This window comes from Heloderma suspectum, chromosome 2 (assembly GCF_057233095.1).
Source record: "Heloderma suspectum isolate Gila_16-S chromosome 2, 16-S_ref, whole genome shotgun sequence".
In the NCBI taxonomy this organism is placed as follows: domain Eukaryota; kingdom Metazoa; phylum Chordata; class Lepidosauria; order Squamata; family Helodermatidae; genus Heloderma; species Heloderma suspectum.
The window spans coordinates 221,666,187-221,683,172 of NC_139459.1; the positions used below are offsets into that span (position 1 = coordinate 221,666,187).

The 16,986-nt window shown below is 46.6% G+C and overlaps 1 protein-coding gene across 2 annotated transcripts in view; it reads right to left on the reverse strand.

Moving 5' to 3' along the window:
* Nucleotides 1-218: 218 nt before the first annotated feature.
* The window catches only part of QRICH2 (glutamine rich 2), a 62,057-nt gene continuing 45,289 nt past the window's right edge, over nt 219-16,986 (reverse strand). For both annotated transcript variants that reach the window (XM_084838173.1, XM_084838174.1), the window contains 4 exons: nt 14,407-14,575; nt 12,458-12,545; nt 11,667-11,792; nt 219-2,142 (listed from right to left, as the gene is read on the reverse strand). In XM_084838173.1, coding sequence (XP_084694299.1) covers nt 2,024-2,142; nt 11,667-11,792; nt 12,458-12,545; nt 14,407-14,575 — 502 coding nt within the window. In that variant the 3' untranslated portion in view covers nt 219-2,023. The remainder of the gene's footprint in view (nt 2,143-11,666; nt 11,793-12,457; nt 12,546-14,406; nt 14,576-16,986) is intronic.

Genomic DNA, 16,986 nt, shown 5'->3' on the forward strand with positions numbered 1-16,986 from the left:
AGATAAAGTGACACGTGCTGGAGATTCTGGTATCCCAGCATGCTCTAGTGGCATGCTAATCATCAGGCAAGGAGCTGGGGGGATTCTTAAGCGAGACACCCTCACTGAGAGTATGGATGGAGAGCACACCTACCTGGCACACGCATGGAGGTGCGAGCATCTCATCTGCACAAAGCACACCATAAGTGGCTGCAATCCTTCAGGCTTTCCTGCAACGGCCAGAGAAGGTGGAGGCACGGCACATCTTAGCGTTCTCTAGGACATTCAGAGAACTTTGGAGAAAGCTATGCTTTGGGGTGGGTGTCTGGGAAAGAGAGGGGGCGAGCATGTTTCTCTCTCAGTGCCCCTTAAGCTTCTTCAGTGTCCTGCCTAAAATGAAGATGGCAGCATTGTCGGCACACTAACCCCTGTGCTGGTCTATGTGCACTGGCAAATGCCTGATATTGGCACTCCTAGGTGCCAGCCATGCCATTGGGGGACAGCAGAGGGGCTATAGGAGTTGCCACAACACCATTCTTGAAAAAGTGTCCATTCTGACCTCCAGGAACAATTTAGTTAAAGCGACGGTGCGAATGCACCTCCGCATGGAAAAGGCAATAAAAGCCTTCTGTTGCATTATGAGGCAGCCTGTGATATTTGTCTAGTCTGTCTGCATTCTGTATGATGTCACTGGGCACTGAACGATCCACAGCCATATTGGGAAACCAAATGTTGTATTTTCCACCCAAGGCTTGTTTGGTTTGGAAAGCTTTTGAAATTCTAAAGCAATGATTTAAGATTCACAAGGGAGTTAAAAGTTTTGGCCACACAAAAGTGGAATTCGTTTCTCGCCTGACTGAAACAGACTAATCAGTTCAAATACACAGCTGAGATCAAGGGAATGAATGTCCACCGTGTGAAGCCCACAAATATTTTCTCTGGGTTCCTCTGCTATTTTGGGCTTTACAACATTTCTAATTCACTCAGTGCCATATCATGTGACTAAGATGACAGGAGCTAGCCAACCAACAACTCAAACCCTTTTCAATGTTACTCAGGTTGATATGTACCTGACTATTGGGTAACCTTTCATACTGCATGCATTGCTGCAAACTCAGTTTGACCAGTGTCAATGGAAGACACTAAGCAGCAATCTGCTCAGTATTTTCAAAGCCAAATGGAGACCAGCTTTTGCTTCAAGTAAGTGGCTAACAAAAGGAAGCCTACCTGGTGTGCATTATATCAAAACAAAAAACATCACTATCCACATTTGGAATGGTAAATAGGTCACGTTTCAGATCAGATCTGAATTGCTGAATCTGGTGAAAGTTGTGAATTCCACATTCTTTATGAAGACTAGGGTGAGACATTTTGCCATGTGCTGTACCTGCGGAACCCAAAAATAACTGTCCCTAATCTCTATATGATAAAGTTGCAGAAGCTGAAGGATACACACATCGCAGCCATTGCTGGGAGATGTTCTTTCCAACAGCCCTGTGTTCTCCCTGCCTCCTTTCCCCCAATGGCAACAGGGCAGGAATTCGCTGGACCACAAAACTGATCACTCTTTTATGCGGGCACCTCTCTTTACATGGCCAATATATGTCAGGTATGGAACAAGAGGAGGAAAAGACGGGGAAGCTCAGGATGTTGACACTTGAAATCAGCTGTCTCTCTCTATATGGGTTTAAACACAGAATCTTGTATTGAAGAATAGCTTTGCTTGGACAAATAAAAGGAATGACCTGCAGGACCAGTGGAATGGTGGCCTCTGGAGAAGGAAGCGGTGCCCACCACCTTGTGTCCCTCCCTCCCTCCCTCCCTCCCTCCCTCCCACCCCACCCCACCCCACCCGCCTTCCCCCAGGAACACTATATGGAAGCGCAGGGGCTGCACCTGCTGGGGGCACAGCACAAGATGGCTGTGTTCCTGGGGCAGCAGTAGATGTGCACAATCTTCTTCCTGTTTGGTTCACTCTTTATTGTCTGGCTTTCATCGGTGAGAGCCATGTTCTCATTGAGGCATAAGGCGAGGGTCACTCTGCTTAGGCGGACTGCTCGTCAGACCGTTGTCTTGAGGGAATCTCCATGCTCAGCTCAAGAGCTTCTCTGCCTTCTTCTGCAAGCCTTAGATGAGCCGTGGGCTTGTCCCCTATTGACTTAGCTGCAACACACAAGAACAGCCATGCCCAGCTCTAGCGGTCATGAGTCTGTAGCGGTCATGAGTCTATTTGGCTTAACAAATAGTCTTACCTTTTGCACGGCCAAACTATTTTCCCTCTACAGATGTCACTCCCCTTTTATGAAAACACTTTAATATGAAACTATCTGCCCCTCTATGCAGGGCTGAATTGGTTAAAAGAATCCAAAGCATCTCCAGGTAGGTCTGGGAAGTACACTGTCTGGAACCCTGAAGAGCCTCTGCCAGTCTGTGTAGACCAGGGCTGTTGAACCTCCAGCCCGTGGGCCAAATCTGGCCAACCAGGTTCCCCAGAGGGCCCCACATGACCCCAACCACCAATCATTGGGTGGTTTCCTGGCTTTTGTGCAGCTTTTCTCCCCATTCTAAAAGGTTGAAATGCCTCTCCTACTAAGTTTAATTACTAGCAGCAATAGCTTTAAGCAAAAATATAGTGGTATTTTGGCCCCACCCCCTTTGCCTTTGGCCCCACACACCACTGGAATGTGGCCCCCAAGAGCTTCTCTGAAATTGAATTCAGCCCTCAGGCTGGAAGAGGTTCAGCGCACCCAGTGTATTGAGCTCAATGAACCAATGATCTGACTTAGTTTAAGGCAGCTTCTTATGCTCGGGTCAGTGCTGGGATGCAAGTCTGCTTGAAAGCCATTCACTCTCCCTTCCTTCCACATTCAGACATCTGGTTGTCCCCCAGTTCCATATGACTGGCTCTGGCAACTCAGTGCTGTGGGAAGAGAATGTTGTGTGTGCTCAGAGGTGCTCCCCAGCTTTAGCTTAAACAGAAACAGACTCTTGTCACAGGTGAATCCCAGTCAAAGGAAGCACATGAATAAGGGCAGATTGCTTACCTGTAACTGTAGTTCTTCAAGTGGTCATCTTTGCATTCACACATATGGGCTCTGCGCCTGCACGGGGCCTTATTCAGGAAAACTTCTATAGCTGAGGGACGTTCTTGGTGGAAACCCTCCCCCACCATGCCACTGTGCTTGCCCAAGTGGGTTCCCGCCTATCTCCTCAGTTCCTTGAGACCGCAAAAAATTAGTCTCAGATCCAAGGGTCCCTCGGTATCGAAATCAAAAAGTATATCGACACTGAAGCAGGGACGGTGGATGGGTTGTGTGAATGCACAGATGACCACTTAAAGAACTGCAGTAACAGGTGAGCAACCTGCCTTTCTTCTTTGTGGTCTCTATGCAACACACATATGGGCAACTGACAAACCAACTTACTGGAGGAGGGTAGGTGCCCTACTGTAACACAGACAAAAGAACCACTCTCCCAAATGTGTAATCCGATCTTGCACTCACATCCAACTTATGCTTCACAAACGTTTCTGGGGTACACCATGTTGCAGCCGTGCATAGGTCCTTTAAAGCCACCCCTCTCCCAAAAGCCGTTCACACTGCAATAGCTCTGGTCAAATGAGCTCGGATTCGATGAGGAAGCTCTTGGCCAATGAGCTGGTAAGTCAATTTGATGGTCTGAACTATCCAAGCAGACAACCTTTGAGTTGATAAAGGTAATCCCTTGTTTATACCAGCGCAGCATACAAATATTCTTTTCAATTTCCAAAACAATTCAGTCCTCGCTTTGTAAAACACCAACGCCCCTCGGACATTGAGGTTTCGGACTTAGTTTCTCTAAGTCTGAAGATAGTGATGGGAAAAAAAGCAGGGAGTACAATAGACTCATTGATGTGAAATTCTGAAACCACTTTAGGAAGAAATGTGAGGTTGGGATGAAGGACAACTTTCTCTTTATGAAACACTGTAAATGGAGCATCAATATGGAGAGCACAGAGTTTACATGCTCTCCTAGACGACGTGATCGCTATTAAGAATGCCACTTTTCAGGAGAGTAAACACATATGAATCATAGCTATAGTTTCAAAAGCTTTTGTCATCACACATTGCAGTACCAACGAAAGATTCCACTGTGGAGCCAGATCCTTCACTGGAGGAACCAAATTCTGTAACCCATGTAGAAATTGCTTAGTGAGAGGGTGAGTGAAGACTGTATATCCCTGAATCTGTCCTGTCATAACTGAGCTAGCTGCAGTGTAAACTCTAATAGAAGAGAACTTAAGACCCTTCTCAAACAAATGATGAAGAAAAGAGAATATCTGAAATTGAACTTGAGGAAGGGCAAAACCCTTTAGAAACGGCAAAACTCTCAAACATTGTCCATTTACTCTGGTACACCCTTCGGATAGCTGGTTTCCTTGCAGCATCCGATACCTGTTGCACCTGTGATGACATGGAACTTGAAGCCCCATGCAGTCAGCTTCAGATGTCCAGGTCCAGATGCCGGATCCATCCTTGCTCTCGTGAGATTAGATTCTGCAGGAGCAGAAGATGAAGAAAATTTCCTTTGGCCATGTCGGACAGAATCGTGAACCACGGTTGTCTTAGCCACCATGGCGCAATCAACAGACAGTTGGTCTTCTCCTCCTTGATCTTCACAATCACTCTCGGTAGCAGAGGAAATAGAGGAAAGAGATAGAACAATGCCCTCCTCCACTGAAGGAGAAAGGCATCTCCCAACAACAGTGGACCTACTCCTGCTCTTGAGCAGAACCTTTCGTAAATCACATTTGACTGGTTTGCAAGCCAGTCCACATACGGCTGTCCCCATCTCTGAAATAGACAACATAGGACGATTGTAGACATTTCCCATTCATGGGATGCTTGGTAAGTTCAACTGAGGGAATCTGCCAGTGTCTTGTCTACTCTGGCGATATGAATTGCTGTCAAGCGGGTGCCCCTCGGTACAGTCCAATCATAGATCTTGATAGTGAGGCCTATCGGTCTGGACAAATGGGTACCGGCCAGCTTGTTCAGGTGCCAAAGTACAGAAGTGTTGTCTATTAAAATCTGGACATGTCTCCCCTGTAGGTAATTCATGAAGGCTTTTAAGGCCTTCCATACCACTAATAACTCCAGAAAATTGATGCGAGCTGTCCTTTCTGTTCTCAACCATTGACCTTGAATCTGCAATGGTACACAATGGGCACCCCAACCGATGAGAGGGGTCTGTTATGAGAACTCGAGATGGAGGAGATTGAACAAACAGGATGCCTTGATTAAGACTGACCAGATTCATCCACCAGCGAAATGAGGAAGCAACGTGGTGTGGAATCAGCAGTTGGGTTCGGCCAGTTCTGTAAAAGTCTCATTCATTCATTACTACGATGGTATGATATAGAGACTCCTTGGATGAGCCTACTAGAAGCCTGTCATCCAGATATGGGTAGACTTCGATCCATTTGAGTCGGAGATACGCACAGACTACCGCCATGCATTTTGTGAATACCCTCGGGGCGATCGCTAGCCCAAGGGGGAGCACCTGAAATTGGAACATGTTGGAACCGATCGCAACACAAAGGAATCTCTGATATTCTTCTTCAGTGTTGATGTGGAAATAAGCATCTTTGAGGTCCACTGCAGCAAACCAGACGCCTTTTCTCAGGAGAGGAAGGATCATTGTCAACGTAGTCATTCTGAATCTCTTGGGTGTGATAAACTCGTTCAGGAGCCACAGATCCAGGATTGGACAAAGTCCTCCATCCCTTTTGGAAATGGTAAAATATTGGGAGGAAAACATTCTTATTTGCTTGAGGGGAACGCGCTGAATTGCACCCTTCTGAAGCAGCAGTTCCATCTCAAGGTGTAACAGTTCTGACAGAGCAGTAACTCCTAGGGTTCCCACCAGAGGGAGGACACTGAATTTGGTTTTGTATCCGTGGCAAAAAATAGTCAGCACCCAAGAATCTGATGTTATTGTCTGCCAAGCTGGGAGAAATAAAGATAGGCAGTTGCCAACAGTCGTAGTAAAGAGAGGTGGAACGACATGAAGGAGTTCCAAGTCGAAGATGCCATTTGGAAGAAGTATCAGACCCCCTGCGGGATTGATGAAACTTAGAGGAAGAATACTGCTTCCTCTGTTGTTGCTGTGGCTGGTATCGTGGGGTATGATCTGTAGCCTGCCTTTGAAAGTACAGCTGATGCGGTCGAAACCAACGTCTCAGCCTGAAAGACTGTTGCTGTTATGGCTGTCCAGTGCCCATCTTCTTCACCATTGATCCTGCTTTTTGCACAAACTCCATTTGATCATCTGTTTTTGAATTAAATAATCCCTCTCCATCGAAAGGTAAGTCTTCAGTTCTAGAACAGGCCTCCAGTGTTTGTCCAGCTGAACGAAATCAAGCATGACGTTGTAGCGCAACGGAGCCTACCATGGACTTTGCATTGCAATCCGCCTGATGACAGGCAGTATTTATTTGTTGTCTGGAGAGTCTTACTGCTTCTGCCTGAAACATTCTGGCGAGCTCTCTCTGGTTTTCCCGGAGGTAAGTACATAAAGAATCCATCTTCTCCCACAAAAATAATTGATAACGTGACATCATGGCTTGATAGTTCGCCACGTGAAGTCCCAAAGCTGCAGAAGACTACAGTCTACATCCCACAAGGTCAAGTCTAAGCCGTAAGTACATAAAGAATCCATCTTCTCCCACAAAAATAATTGATAACGTGACATCATGGCTTGATAGTTCGCCACGTGAAGTCCCAAAGCTGCAGAAGACTACAGTCTACATCCCACAAGGTCAAGTCTAAGCCGTAAGTACATAAAGAATCCATCTTCTCCCACAAAAATAATTGATAACGTGACATCATGGCTTGATAGTTCGCCACGTGAAGTCCCAAAGCTGCAGAAGACTACAGTCTACATCCCACAAGGTCAAGTCTAAGCCGTAAGTACATAAAGAATCCATCTTCTCCCACAAAAATAATTGATAACGTGACATCATGGCTTGATAGTTCGCCACGTGAAGTCCCAAAGCTGCAGAAGACTACAGTCTACATCCCACAAGGTCAACCCTGAGCCGACTCTATGATGATTGAATTTGGATGCGGGTGAGGAAAAAGAAAGGAGGAGTCTTTTTCCTGGACCATATACATCAATTCAAGGTGCTTCGAGATGGGTGCCATCGATGATGGGGCGTTCCAAGTCTGGTTCACAGTTTGTAGAAGAGTGGCAAGGAAGGAAATTGGTATTGGTACCGCTGCCTCAGTATACACAGCATTGAAGACCAAATCCTGTGTTCTGGGGGCTGTTGGAAATCTATCCCTAGGGACTGTGCCTTTCCTAGCGCCTGTGATGACCCATGACCCATGTCTTCGGAAGGAGACACTCTGTCCCTAGTACCCACAACCTCATCTGGAGATGAAATTGAAGGAGGAATGGAGGAATAAGACAAAGAGTCACACTGATAATCCTCCACAAAATCCTAGGAGAGTTCCGCCCAGTGTATTGTTGCTCGTTGTTCCCTGCGCTTGCACAGAAGGAGATGGTGAAAGGATGACTGGGGGGAGGTTGATCCATCTGGCCTTGAGGCATTCCCAAGACGAACGAACGTGGAGGCACTGGTGGTGGTGGTGGTAAAAAGGCATCATTATCCGGTGGGTTTGTGGACCGCGGGGCTCCCAATGGAGCCTGAGACTTCTGGGTGTCCGCTGCCTCCAGCACCCTTTTCCAGAAAATCGCTTTCAATCCGTATGAGCAATTTTTATGGGCTTGTTTGGAAAACAATTGGCAACGATGACAAGTTTCCACAATGTGGGCATCTCCAAGGCAAAGGAGGCATAAAGAATATCTGTCAGATGGAGGTAACTTGCTCCCACAATGGATGCACTTTCTGAACGGGTCTTTTAATGCCATAAGCCAAGAAAAAAGTATATACAAGGACCTAAGAAAAACTAACTACTTTGTTTTTCTTGTTATCTAAAAAAAAAAAGGGCGAACAAGAACCTCAGCACTAAAGTCTGGAAAAAACGTGGACAAGGTTCCCAAAGTGGCAGCCGTGATAGCAGTCGAAAAGGAACTGAGGAGACAGGTGGGAACCCACTTGGACATGCACAATGGGATGGTGGGGGAGGGTTTCCGCCAAAAACGTTCCTCAGCTATAGAAGTTTTCCCGAATGAGGCTCCGTGCAGGCGCGGCACCCATATATGTGATGCACAGAGACTACGAGGAAGAACCCCTGTTATTGTTCTGCCAGTGATCGCAATCTGGCTGTGTAAATCTCACTGGTGAATATGTTTTATTCCCAAGAGGGGTGTACGGGGAAGGTGAGTTCTATGTTGTTCCTCACTATAGAAAAGTTCCTAGCAGGAGCTGGAAGATTGTTCCTCTTTAGCAGAAGATATAAGTGCAAATGTATTTTTCCTGAGCTCTAGCACTAAAGACTGGTCCCCAGCCTGAGCCCTGGGTCAAATTAAGCCCTGCTTCCATTCCATCCACTGACTGTTAGTGATGCTACTGTCTTTCTAAGCATGGACCATCACAAGCCAGGCATCTGAAATACCCTTCAATAGCACTTGGAAATGGGGTTCTGCACACATGCCAATTTTGTGTCACCTTCTCTTATAAAGAAAGGATTTCTCCCCCCGGCCCCCAATCTGGACACCTCTAGATGAAATTGTGTGCAGGAAGGCATGGGCCTTGAGACTTCCGTCGATGAAAAATCATGCCTGGATTGGTTCTTTGTCTAGAGAAACTATCAGACTTCCTGCAGGGGAGCTACAGTTTGCCCTTTCTAGCATGACCAAAGCTAGGTTTAAAAAAAGCTAGCCTGCCCATCCTCAAGGCCACAGTGCTGGGCAGACCTTGCCTCCCTCTTTCCTTTTGCTGTTGCACACAGAGTTCTAGGAAGACATGCTGCTCTCACGGCGGTTTCCCATGTTCTAAAAGTAGCTGGCAGATCCAGTGTACGCTGTCTTTATAGTGTAACATCCGAGAAGGAAACGTGCTTTGTGTCTTGGAGTATCGGCCTTCCCCTAGCCCTCCAGATGACAACTCCCAGCATCCTCAATCATGCTGGCTGGGGCTGATGGGAATTGAAATCCAAAGCAGCTGGATGACACTGGGTTGGGAAGGCTGCTGTAGAAATTCACAGTTAGTCCAAGTCTCCTTCCAGCACAAACATGCTTTCCCAACATTCAATTTAAAAAAGGAACAAAACTAACAAAGTCTTGTGACGCCTAAAAGACTAACAAATCTATTCCGACATAAGCTTTTGTGGACATGGGCTGCCATCAGATGCATGAAGTGTTCTTTGTTCAAGAATTTCAAAGGAATTTCAAAGACAAATACCAATGCAAAATTGTTGAAGTACAATTCATCAAGAGATTCAACTCTATTTCCTGTGGTTTCAATAAGGACAAAGGGTTGTGTTTTTTTTTTTACCACACAGTGATCACCACTGCAATGATGTCTGTGTTATCACCCAACAATGTTTTGAGAATGGCAACTGTTAAGGTAATTATCACTCGCTATACTTTTGGCATTTCCATTCCCTCTGACAACAGCAGTTTATATCCCCACCCCTACCCACCCAGCATGTGCATATAAATGTGCCAATTTGAGTTAAGAACTTCAGGCATCTGATGAAGCGGGCAGTGTCCATGAAAGCTTATGCCAGAATAAATTCATTAGCCTTTAAAGTGCCACAAGAATCTTTGTTGGTTTTGCTGCAACAGACTAACATGGCTACCCCTCTGGAAAGGAAAAAAGGGAAAAGGTGCATTTGCCTCTCATGTATTAGAGAGTACATCAGGTATAGTCAGTGCCCTGCTAATTCTGTCATGTGTAAAGTTGCCCTCAGGCCAAGCTATAATGGGCTTCTGGTTGCCAATCCCCTGTTGCCACCCATATGTAAACTGATAAGGGAAGCTGACTGACCCACTCATGCCAGCTTTGTGCAGAAAGTTAATTTTATCAGGGTGATTTAAGTTTTTCCATCCACTGATGGATCTCTCCCTTTCCCTCTCCTCCTCCTTCCTGTTTCCAATCCCTTTTCCCCTATAGGCAGGGCAGGGCAGGCAAAGTTCTTTGACAGGGTCTGTTCGTTTCCTAGGTTAAGCACTGGTAAGTAAACAGTGCTCTTGGGCTACGCTAAGCAGCTCCATGATTTCCTGCAGTGCTCTGCAATCAGTCTGGCATGCAGTCCACTTGTTCTAACTGACTGTGTTTGCAATTACATCTCAGATGTGATCATTCAGCACCTCGGCACTACCAGAAGGGAGTTCTCTATAATGGACAGATGGATTGGCAGGCACAGAGATTGCAAGCAGACCTAGAATCAGTCAGCCAGGGACTGTACTCTCACTAAGAGGCTTTGTAAAAAATAAATATAATAATGATGATGATGAAGCCTACTACAGGGTTGTTTGCAAAGCAAGTGCTGACTACATTCCCCATACCCCAGAGCTTACAAAATATATAATAATGCCCATCCTCCTCCCCTTTTCTTCTTATTGCATGCAGCTCTTTGACAGGTAGCAGAGAGGGTAATGAAATGTAGCCAGAATTACCCTAGATCTACACGGTAAGTAGATGCTCTCCAGCTCCTATCTAAAGTCCAATGGCAGTCAGTCACTTTCATGTTTTACTACCTTTGGGTTTCAGTGTCGACACTGATCACGTAAAAAAAAAAAAAGTTGTTAACTGTGTGTTCCTGCGGAAGGGTGAAGGCGCAATGTTTAGACAGGGATTTGAAATTTCCTGGGAGAAATACACAGTTTGGGACAGGGTGCCAGTAAAAAAGTTGCTTTAACCAACATCACCACCCCTGGGAAATGAGGAAAAAATAACATTCCAATGCAAGCCGCTGAAAAAGAGCAAATTGCAGTTTTGGAAATATGATCTGCTGAGCTAAAAGCAGGGCTGAATGGGATTCTGCAGAAAGACGGATTGTTACTAGGACCAGAATTCAGTATTCTGAGCATCTCAAGTGTGCTTCCCCACCCCTTTTTTTTTTAAAGAGGGGAGTGTAAAAAGGGGTGGTTTTAAAATGTGTGGACTTGTATCTCAGAGGACAGGGGTGGGGCTGAGCAGGGTTTTGAGCCAAAGCTACTTCCCCATAGCACAAAATCAATGAAGAGGCACAACAGAACCAGCCTATAGTTTGTACAAAGGGAACATCTACTCTACAGACTCAAACTGGTTTAATAGTCATATCCTCTGCTCAAGGAATCTTGGGAAGTGTAGTTCTGTGAAAAGAATGGTGGGCCAGGTCTATCTAACAGCATTCTCAGCAAACGTCACTCTAAACTACAATTCCCAGGATCTTTAGGAGAAATCATCACAGTTTTAATGGCATAAGGGTACAATTTTATGCATGTTTAGACAGGAAACGTCCTAGAACTCCAAGCATTCCCCAGCCAGCATTGCTGGCTGGGGAATGCTGGGAGTTCTAGGACTTCTTTCAGTTTAAACATGCATAGAATTGGGCCTTAAAACCAATCATAAGGCCATAGCTTGTCTCTCAGTAGCTCCATTTGTGGAGAGTCACTGTCCTGCTCTATTCAGAAACCACTGTAGAGGAATGCAAACCATCGTGTATGCAAGATGAGGAGACCCCAACTCCTATTTGGATGTACTTCTTCACCAATCATTCTACTCCCAGCCAAGTTGAGAGTCCTGAACATACCTGACAGGCTGCGCAAAGACATTTTAGCAGTGTGGGGACGAGCCGGGAGACTGGCAAGGTCACTGAGCGTAGGTTGGTGCCTTTGTGAGGAGGACCGAATGAGCTTGTTTCTCGGTCTCGAAGGAGCTGGTGAGAGAAGAACAGGGGCGGTGGGGGCTCCAATGCTTTTGCTGTGCACAAACGAGTTGCCCCCACAGCCTTGTAAAGAACCCAAACGAGGGCACCATTTGGGTGCATCTGGCTTGACAGATGTGGTTATTTAGCTGGCTGTAGCAACTGCTATATGTCTCTCAGCACCCGGTCTCTGCAGTAAAAGCCAGCTGTCCCATAGCCATGCCAGTAACATTACAAATAGGGGGGCAGTGCATTCTGCATGCTTGGAATCACTGGACTGCAGCTCTCTTTTCTTTTAAAATGACCCCACCTCCACCCCCATCGGCTATAGAGATTGGCAGCAAGCTGAAAAAATAGTGCATGTTCTGCATTCTGTTGCCTGAGCCAAATCCTTCACCTTACTTCATGGTCAAGCCAGCTCTGCCAGCTTCACATTATAATGCTTAAATACTTAAGGCACAATCCTGTGCATGTTTGGATGGAAAACATCCTACAACTCTCAGCATACTCCAGCCAGCATGGAGGGGCTGGGAATTGTAGGACTTTTTTTCCCATCTAAACATGCATAGGATTGCACCCTTAAATAGTTAATCCTCCCCCCCCCCACACGCACACTTCCCCTTTTCTTTGGATGCAAAGTCCACCCAAAGCATCTGCAAATGGAACCAAAAACTCACTATCCTTTCCGGTAATGGAAGGCAGCTGCGTGTCCATCCGTCCTTTGTAGATGTGACCATCAAGACCCAGGATATCTACCTCTTCATGCTAGGAATAAATGCAAATGCAGGACAGGTTACACCTTAACCTGGAGGCAGACATTAAAATCCATTGTAAACCAGTCCAAAAGCATCATCCCATCAAGCTCAACACGGATATAGAAGAGCTTGAAAAGAGCCTGGCTCCTCTTATGCTCTTAATGATCGCCAGCGGCGAGGCAACCTGCACATCTGCCTGTGCCCTTCGTTCCTAGAAAAGGGAGGCTAACAGGCCTCAGGCTACACCTGCCATCACCACCAGAGCAACGGTGGGGTGTTGCAACTGATGGTCCATGAGCAGCAGCTGAACTGTATGCCAAACTTCGGGGGCGGGGGGAGGAAGCAATATTTCTGTGGTTTCACCCTGAGATTCACCTGGCACCTTCTTTTTCTTTCAGGTACCTGCCAAATTCTGGCCTTTTTATTCATGCTTTTGATGCTTAGTGTATTGCTCTGCTTGGTTCTTTAACTTGTTGCCTCTTTTGCTTTGGCAGATAGGCTGCTGGAACTGTTTTCATTTGCAGTGACTTGTCTCATCTGCAACTTGGTTCTGTGCTGTTTGCCTTCTGCTGGCATGATGTTTTGACTTTGCGATTGTTTTAATTTCTCGTCGTTAACCACTTTCATGAGAGAAAGGTGGCATGCAGGTATTTCGGGTGGAAAGTAAAGGGCACAGGAGGTAAGTGGATTGGGACTGTGGGCACAAAGATGGTGGCAGTGGTTTGAAGCATGATGGGTATTGGAGTTCAAAAGCCTAGGGGAGAAGAAGTTTAAGGATAAAAAAAGAACTAGACAAACCAATGGATGGCAGACTTTAACCAACACAGTCCTGATGTTCAAGTTATCTCTAGACCATTGGTTGTTGCATTTCTTCTGTGGCTTCTGGCACCAAGCACTGTTGGAGTCCAAATACCAAGCTAGGACTAGCACTAGTTTTGACCTCCTGAGGATGTTTTTTAAAAAAATCCCCTTTTTGATAACGGTAAAAAGAGTTCACAAAGGAAAGCGAGGCCAACAGAAATTTGTTTTCCAGCAGTCTTTATGTTAGCATAAATCCTAGAGAAGCTGGTGGCAGGTAAAGGGTGTCCTCTTATCATGGGGACAGTACTAAGGTATCAGTCCTGCTGTTAAGTGAACATGGTAAAAGCCAGCAAGAGACTGAGATTTTTTTCTAGAAATGACGATGATGTTACAGTGTGCAGATAACACATTATTCCCTATTTACAGGTGCTGAAGTGAGGCTGGAGAGAGACAGCACCTTGCGCAAGGTCAACAAGCATGTCCAGACCCAACAGTCATGTTGCTTTTTATTGCATTTCTCTCCACATTTCCTGTTCAGAGGTGCTTCCTGCCTGGCACCAACCGTAATGGCCTTCAGGTGCTGGGTGAAGCCCCAGGCCTTTCTCAATGCTCAGTGAGTGATATTGTCAGTCTGCCGTTTTTTACTTGATTGTTTGGCCTCCTGAGCTGTTTTCATTGTCTTATGGACTGTATTTTTGTATTGTTTTGTTTACTAGATTGTATTTTTTTAAAATTTGCCTGCATTTGTAAGCTGCCTTAGAAGTGTTTGTTTAAATGAAAGGTAGGGTAAGATTTTTTAAAATCAAATAAATTTGATGAGGAACAAACTTGGTTTGGAAAAACAACCACCACCTGGAAGCAGAGCGCTAAAGAGGAGCAGAGGAGGACCAAAGGCTCGCTCTGCAGTGCACCGTCCTCCTCCTCCTCCTGCGGTGTGTGTTTTTGTGGGGTAGCTGATCATGCAAAGCAATTGTGGGCCTATGCATGCCTTTTAGGCTCCAAGGCCGGCAGCGCAGCTATGGGCTTGCACCGATTTCCTTGCCCTCCCCATTCACCCCACTCCTCATTACCTTCATCACTGCCAGCATGGTATTTTCATCTGTGTGGACAGGTGGCACGCACTGGGCAAACTGCTGTAGCCTCCCATAGCGCCTGTATGGGTAAGTGAGGGTGTGGCTGCCTCCACAGTGCCGAGGGACACTGACGTAGCTATAGTCGGCCATCTCAGGAAGTCTGTCACTGTTAAGGATCAAGGGCCAACATTTCACGCTGGGCAACGTCAGGCAGCCCAGAGGGCAAACCTAGCAAGCCCTGCAGCTCCACAGGCCTGGGTTCTAAAAGGCGGCACTCACACTATGCAGACACATAAGGGGGAGTACGATAAAGTCCTTGCACTCACCTGCATGTGCCAGGACTGGCTTTGCTTCCCCGTGTCGCAGTTTAACTTCCCTGACCCCTTTGAATAGGCAACGTCACGCCATCACTGGCAGCAGAAGTGCCTGGATCACAGGGGAGCCCTACTGCAAAGTGCATGGCACCCCAGCTTCCCACTGGGAAGGGGAAGGGGAGGGGGGTAAATCCCTCAAGCTTCTCCATCCGGGGAAAAAGAAGGCAGAGGTTCTTCTCTAGCTCTTCCGTTCTGAAACACAAGGATTGTCCATCCCTGTCCTTCACTGCTCCCACCCCTGCATCTCGCCCTTTATCCAAGCCTCTCTCCCTTGCTGCCTGTGCCAGTGCGTTGTCCTTGCAGGAAGCTCGTGGATCCCTCCCTGGGACCTTGGCTTACAAGTCAGAAACCAACATTTTGCAACCCATAAGACCAAACCATGCAAGATCAGCACAGGCAGCAGGATAAATTGACCTATTACATGCTATTAGAATTAAATACAAATGCAATTTAGTATGAACAGGAGTAGTAAAGCCGTGATGGCTATATACTGCTTCCAGTATCGATGGCAGTCTGCCTCTGTATACCAATTGCTGGAGAACACGAGTGGGGGGGCGCTGTTGCACTCATGTCCTGCTCGTGGGTTTCTCCCAGGCATATGGTAGTCCACTGTGGGGAAAAGAATGCTGGACCCTTGGTCTGACCCAGCACAGCTCTCCTTAAGTTCTTAACCTGCCTCTGGCTTTGGCTCCCTGGCCCGCACTTGGTTAGACAGTAAACGCACACACACAGCAGACTGAAGGAGCAAAAGATCATTTCACAAGGCCCCATATGAACAGGGAGGCACCTTCCGAGGCAGAAAGTGGAATTTCAGGAAGGGGGAAGCAAGAGGTAAAGCAACAGAAACAGGAAGCAAACAATGAGGCAAAATAGAAACACGAGCAAAATCACAAGTTTTGATGAAATGGATTTCTGGAGTCTTGGTTGTGCCATGTTGTTGGTAAATATCATGCCATTCCTGACCAGCAGGGTAAGTTAATGTAAATACACATGTTACGTTTCTATTTTTGTTTTCACAGATGCAGGAGTCAGTCTGCAGACCTCATTAAATATATTGCAAAGTGATAACAATCAGGTCTGACTTGTTTGGCAGAACGGTGAAGTTATGAGCTTGATTTGGAATTCCAGATTTTATTACCCATGCAACAAGTCGGACCACACAATCTTTGCATTTGTTCTCATCACAGAGCTGCAAATATGTTAAAGGGAAGCACCTGACGGGGTTGCTTCAGGCATGACAAAATTTCTACATGGAAGTCAATTCTGTGCAGGAATTTGCATGAATCCTGCAGGCAGATTTCCACGTGTATGATAGGAGCACACAAGGAATTTCTGGCTTCCCACCACAGGAACACACAGGAATGATCTACTCACAGGCTTCAGCTAAATGGGTAAAATCCAACATAAGCCCCACTTGGAGCAGACCCACTGAAATGAATGGGACTTAAGTTAGCCATGACTAATTTAAGTTGCATTCATTTCAATGGGTCTACTCCAAGTAGGGCTTGGGCTGGATTTTGCTCAATGCATTCATGAAAGTGACTTCAGCATGCTGGAATTTTTGCCATACAAAGAAACTTAACAGTGGGAAATAAGGCTCAAATAAGCCTCCCCGCAGCCCAGCCTGGCTTGTAACCAGCATGGAGCTGACCTCTTGCAAATGCTCCCCCTGTTTCAAATGCCTGCCTGGATACCAATTTAAGTAGGAGCTCAAACTTGAGGTCTCTCTGAGCAGAAGTCACTGTTTCTTAAACCCAGCTAACAGTGCTGCTGTTCTGCTGTGTCCGTGCCCTAAGTTTCCTGGGAGAGCTGGGTGATTCAGATCTGGTGTCAGCACCCAGCATAGTGATACAAATGCTGGGTCCCGTGGAACCCAGAGGGCCCACCAGGGGCAACACCTTCACCTCTCCCCTTTTTTAATTTAAAAAATGGCTTTTTCTTTCCAGCTTGGTGCTCACCAGAGAAGCACTGAATGAAGCGGCTGTGGCCGCTGCCATCTTCATTACCTCTGAGTGCTTCTGGGCCCCAATGTACCATTTCTTGTGGTGCTCCTCTAGTGAATGCTAGGATCAGCGCCGCTGCCCTGCTAAGCTTGCTGGGGGAAGGGGGCAGGCTCCAGGGGGAGAAGCGCCAAGCAAAGGGACTGCAGCAGCCCCCACTATCTTAATTTCACTGGCATGGGGGGGGAGCCAGGGTAGCAGAG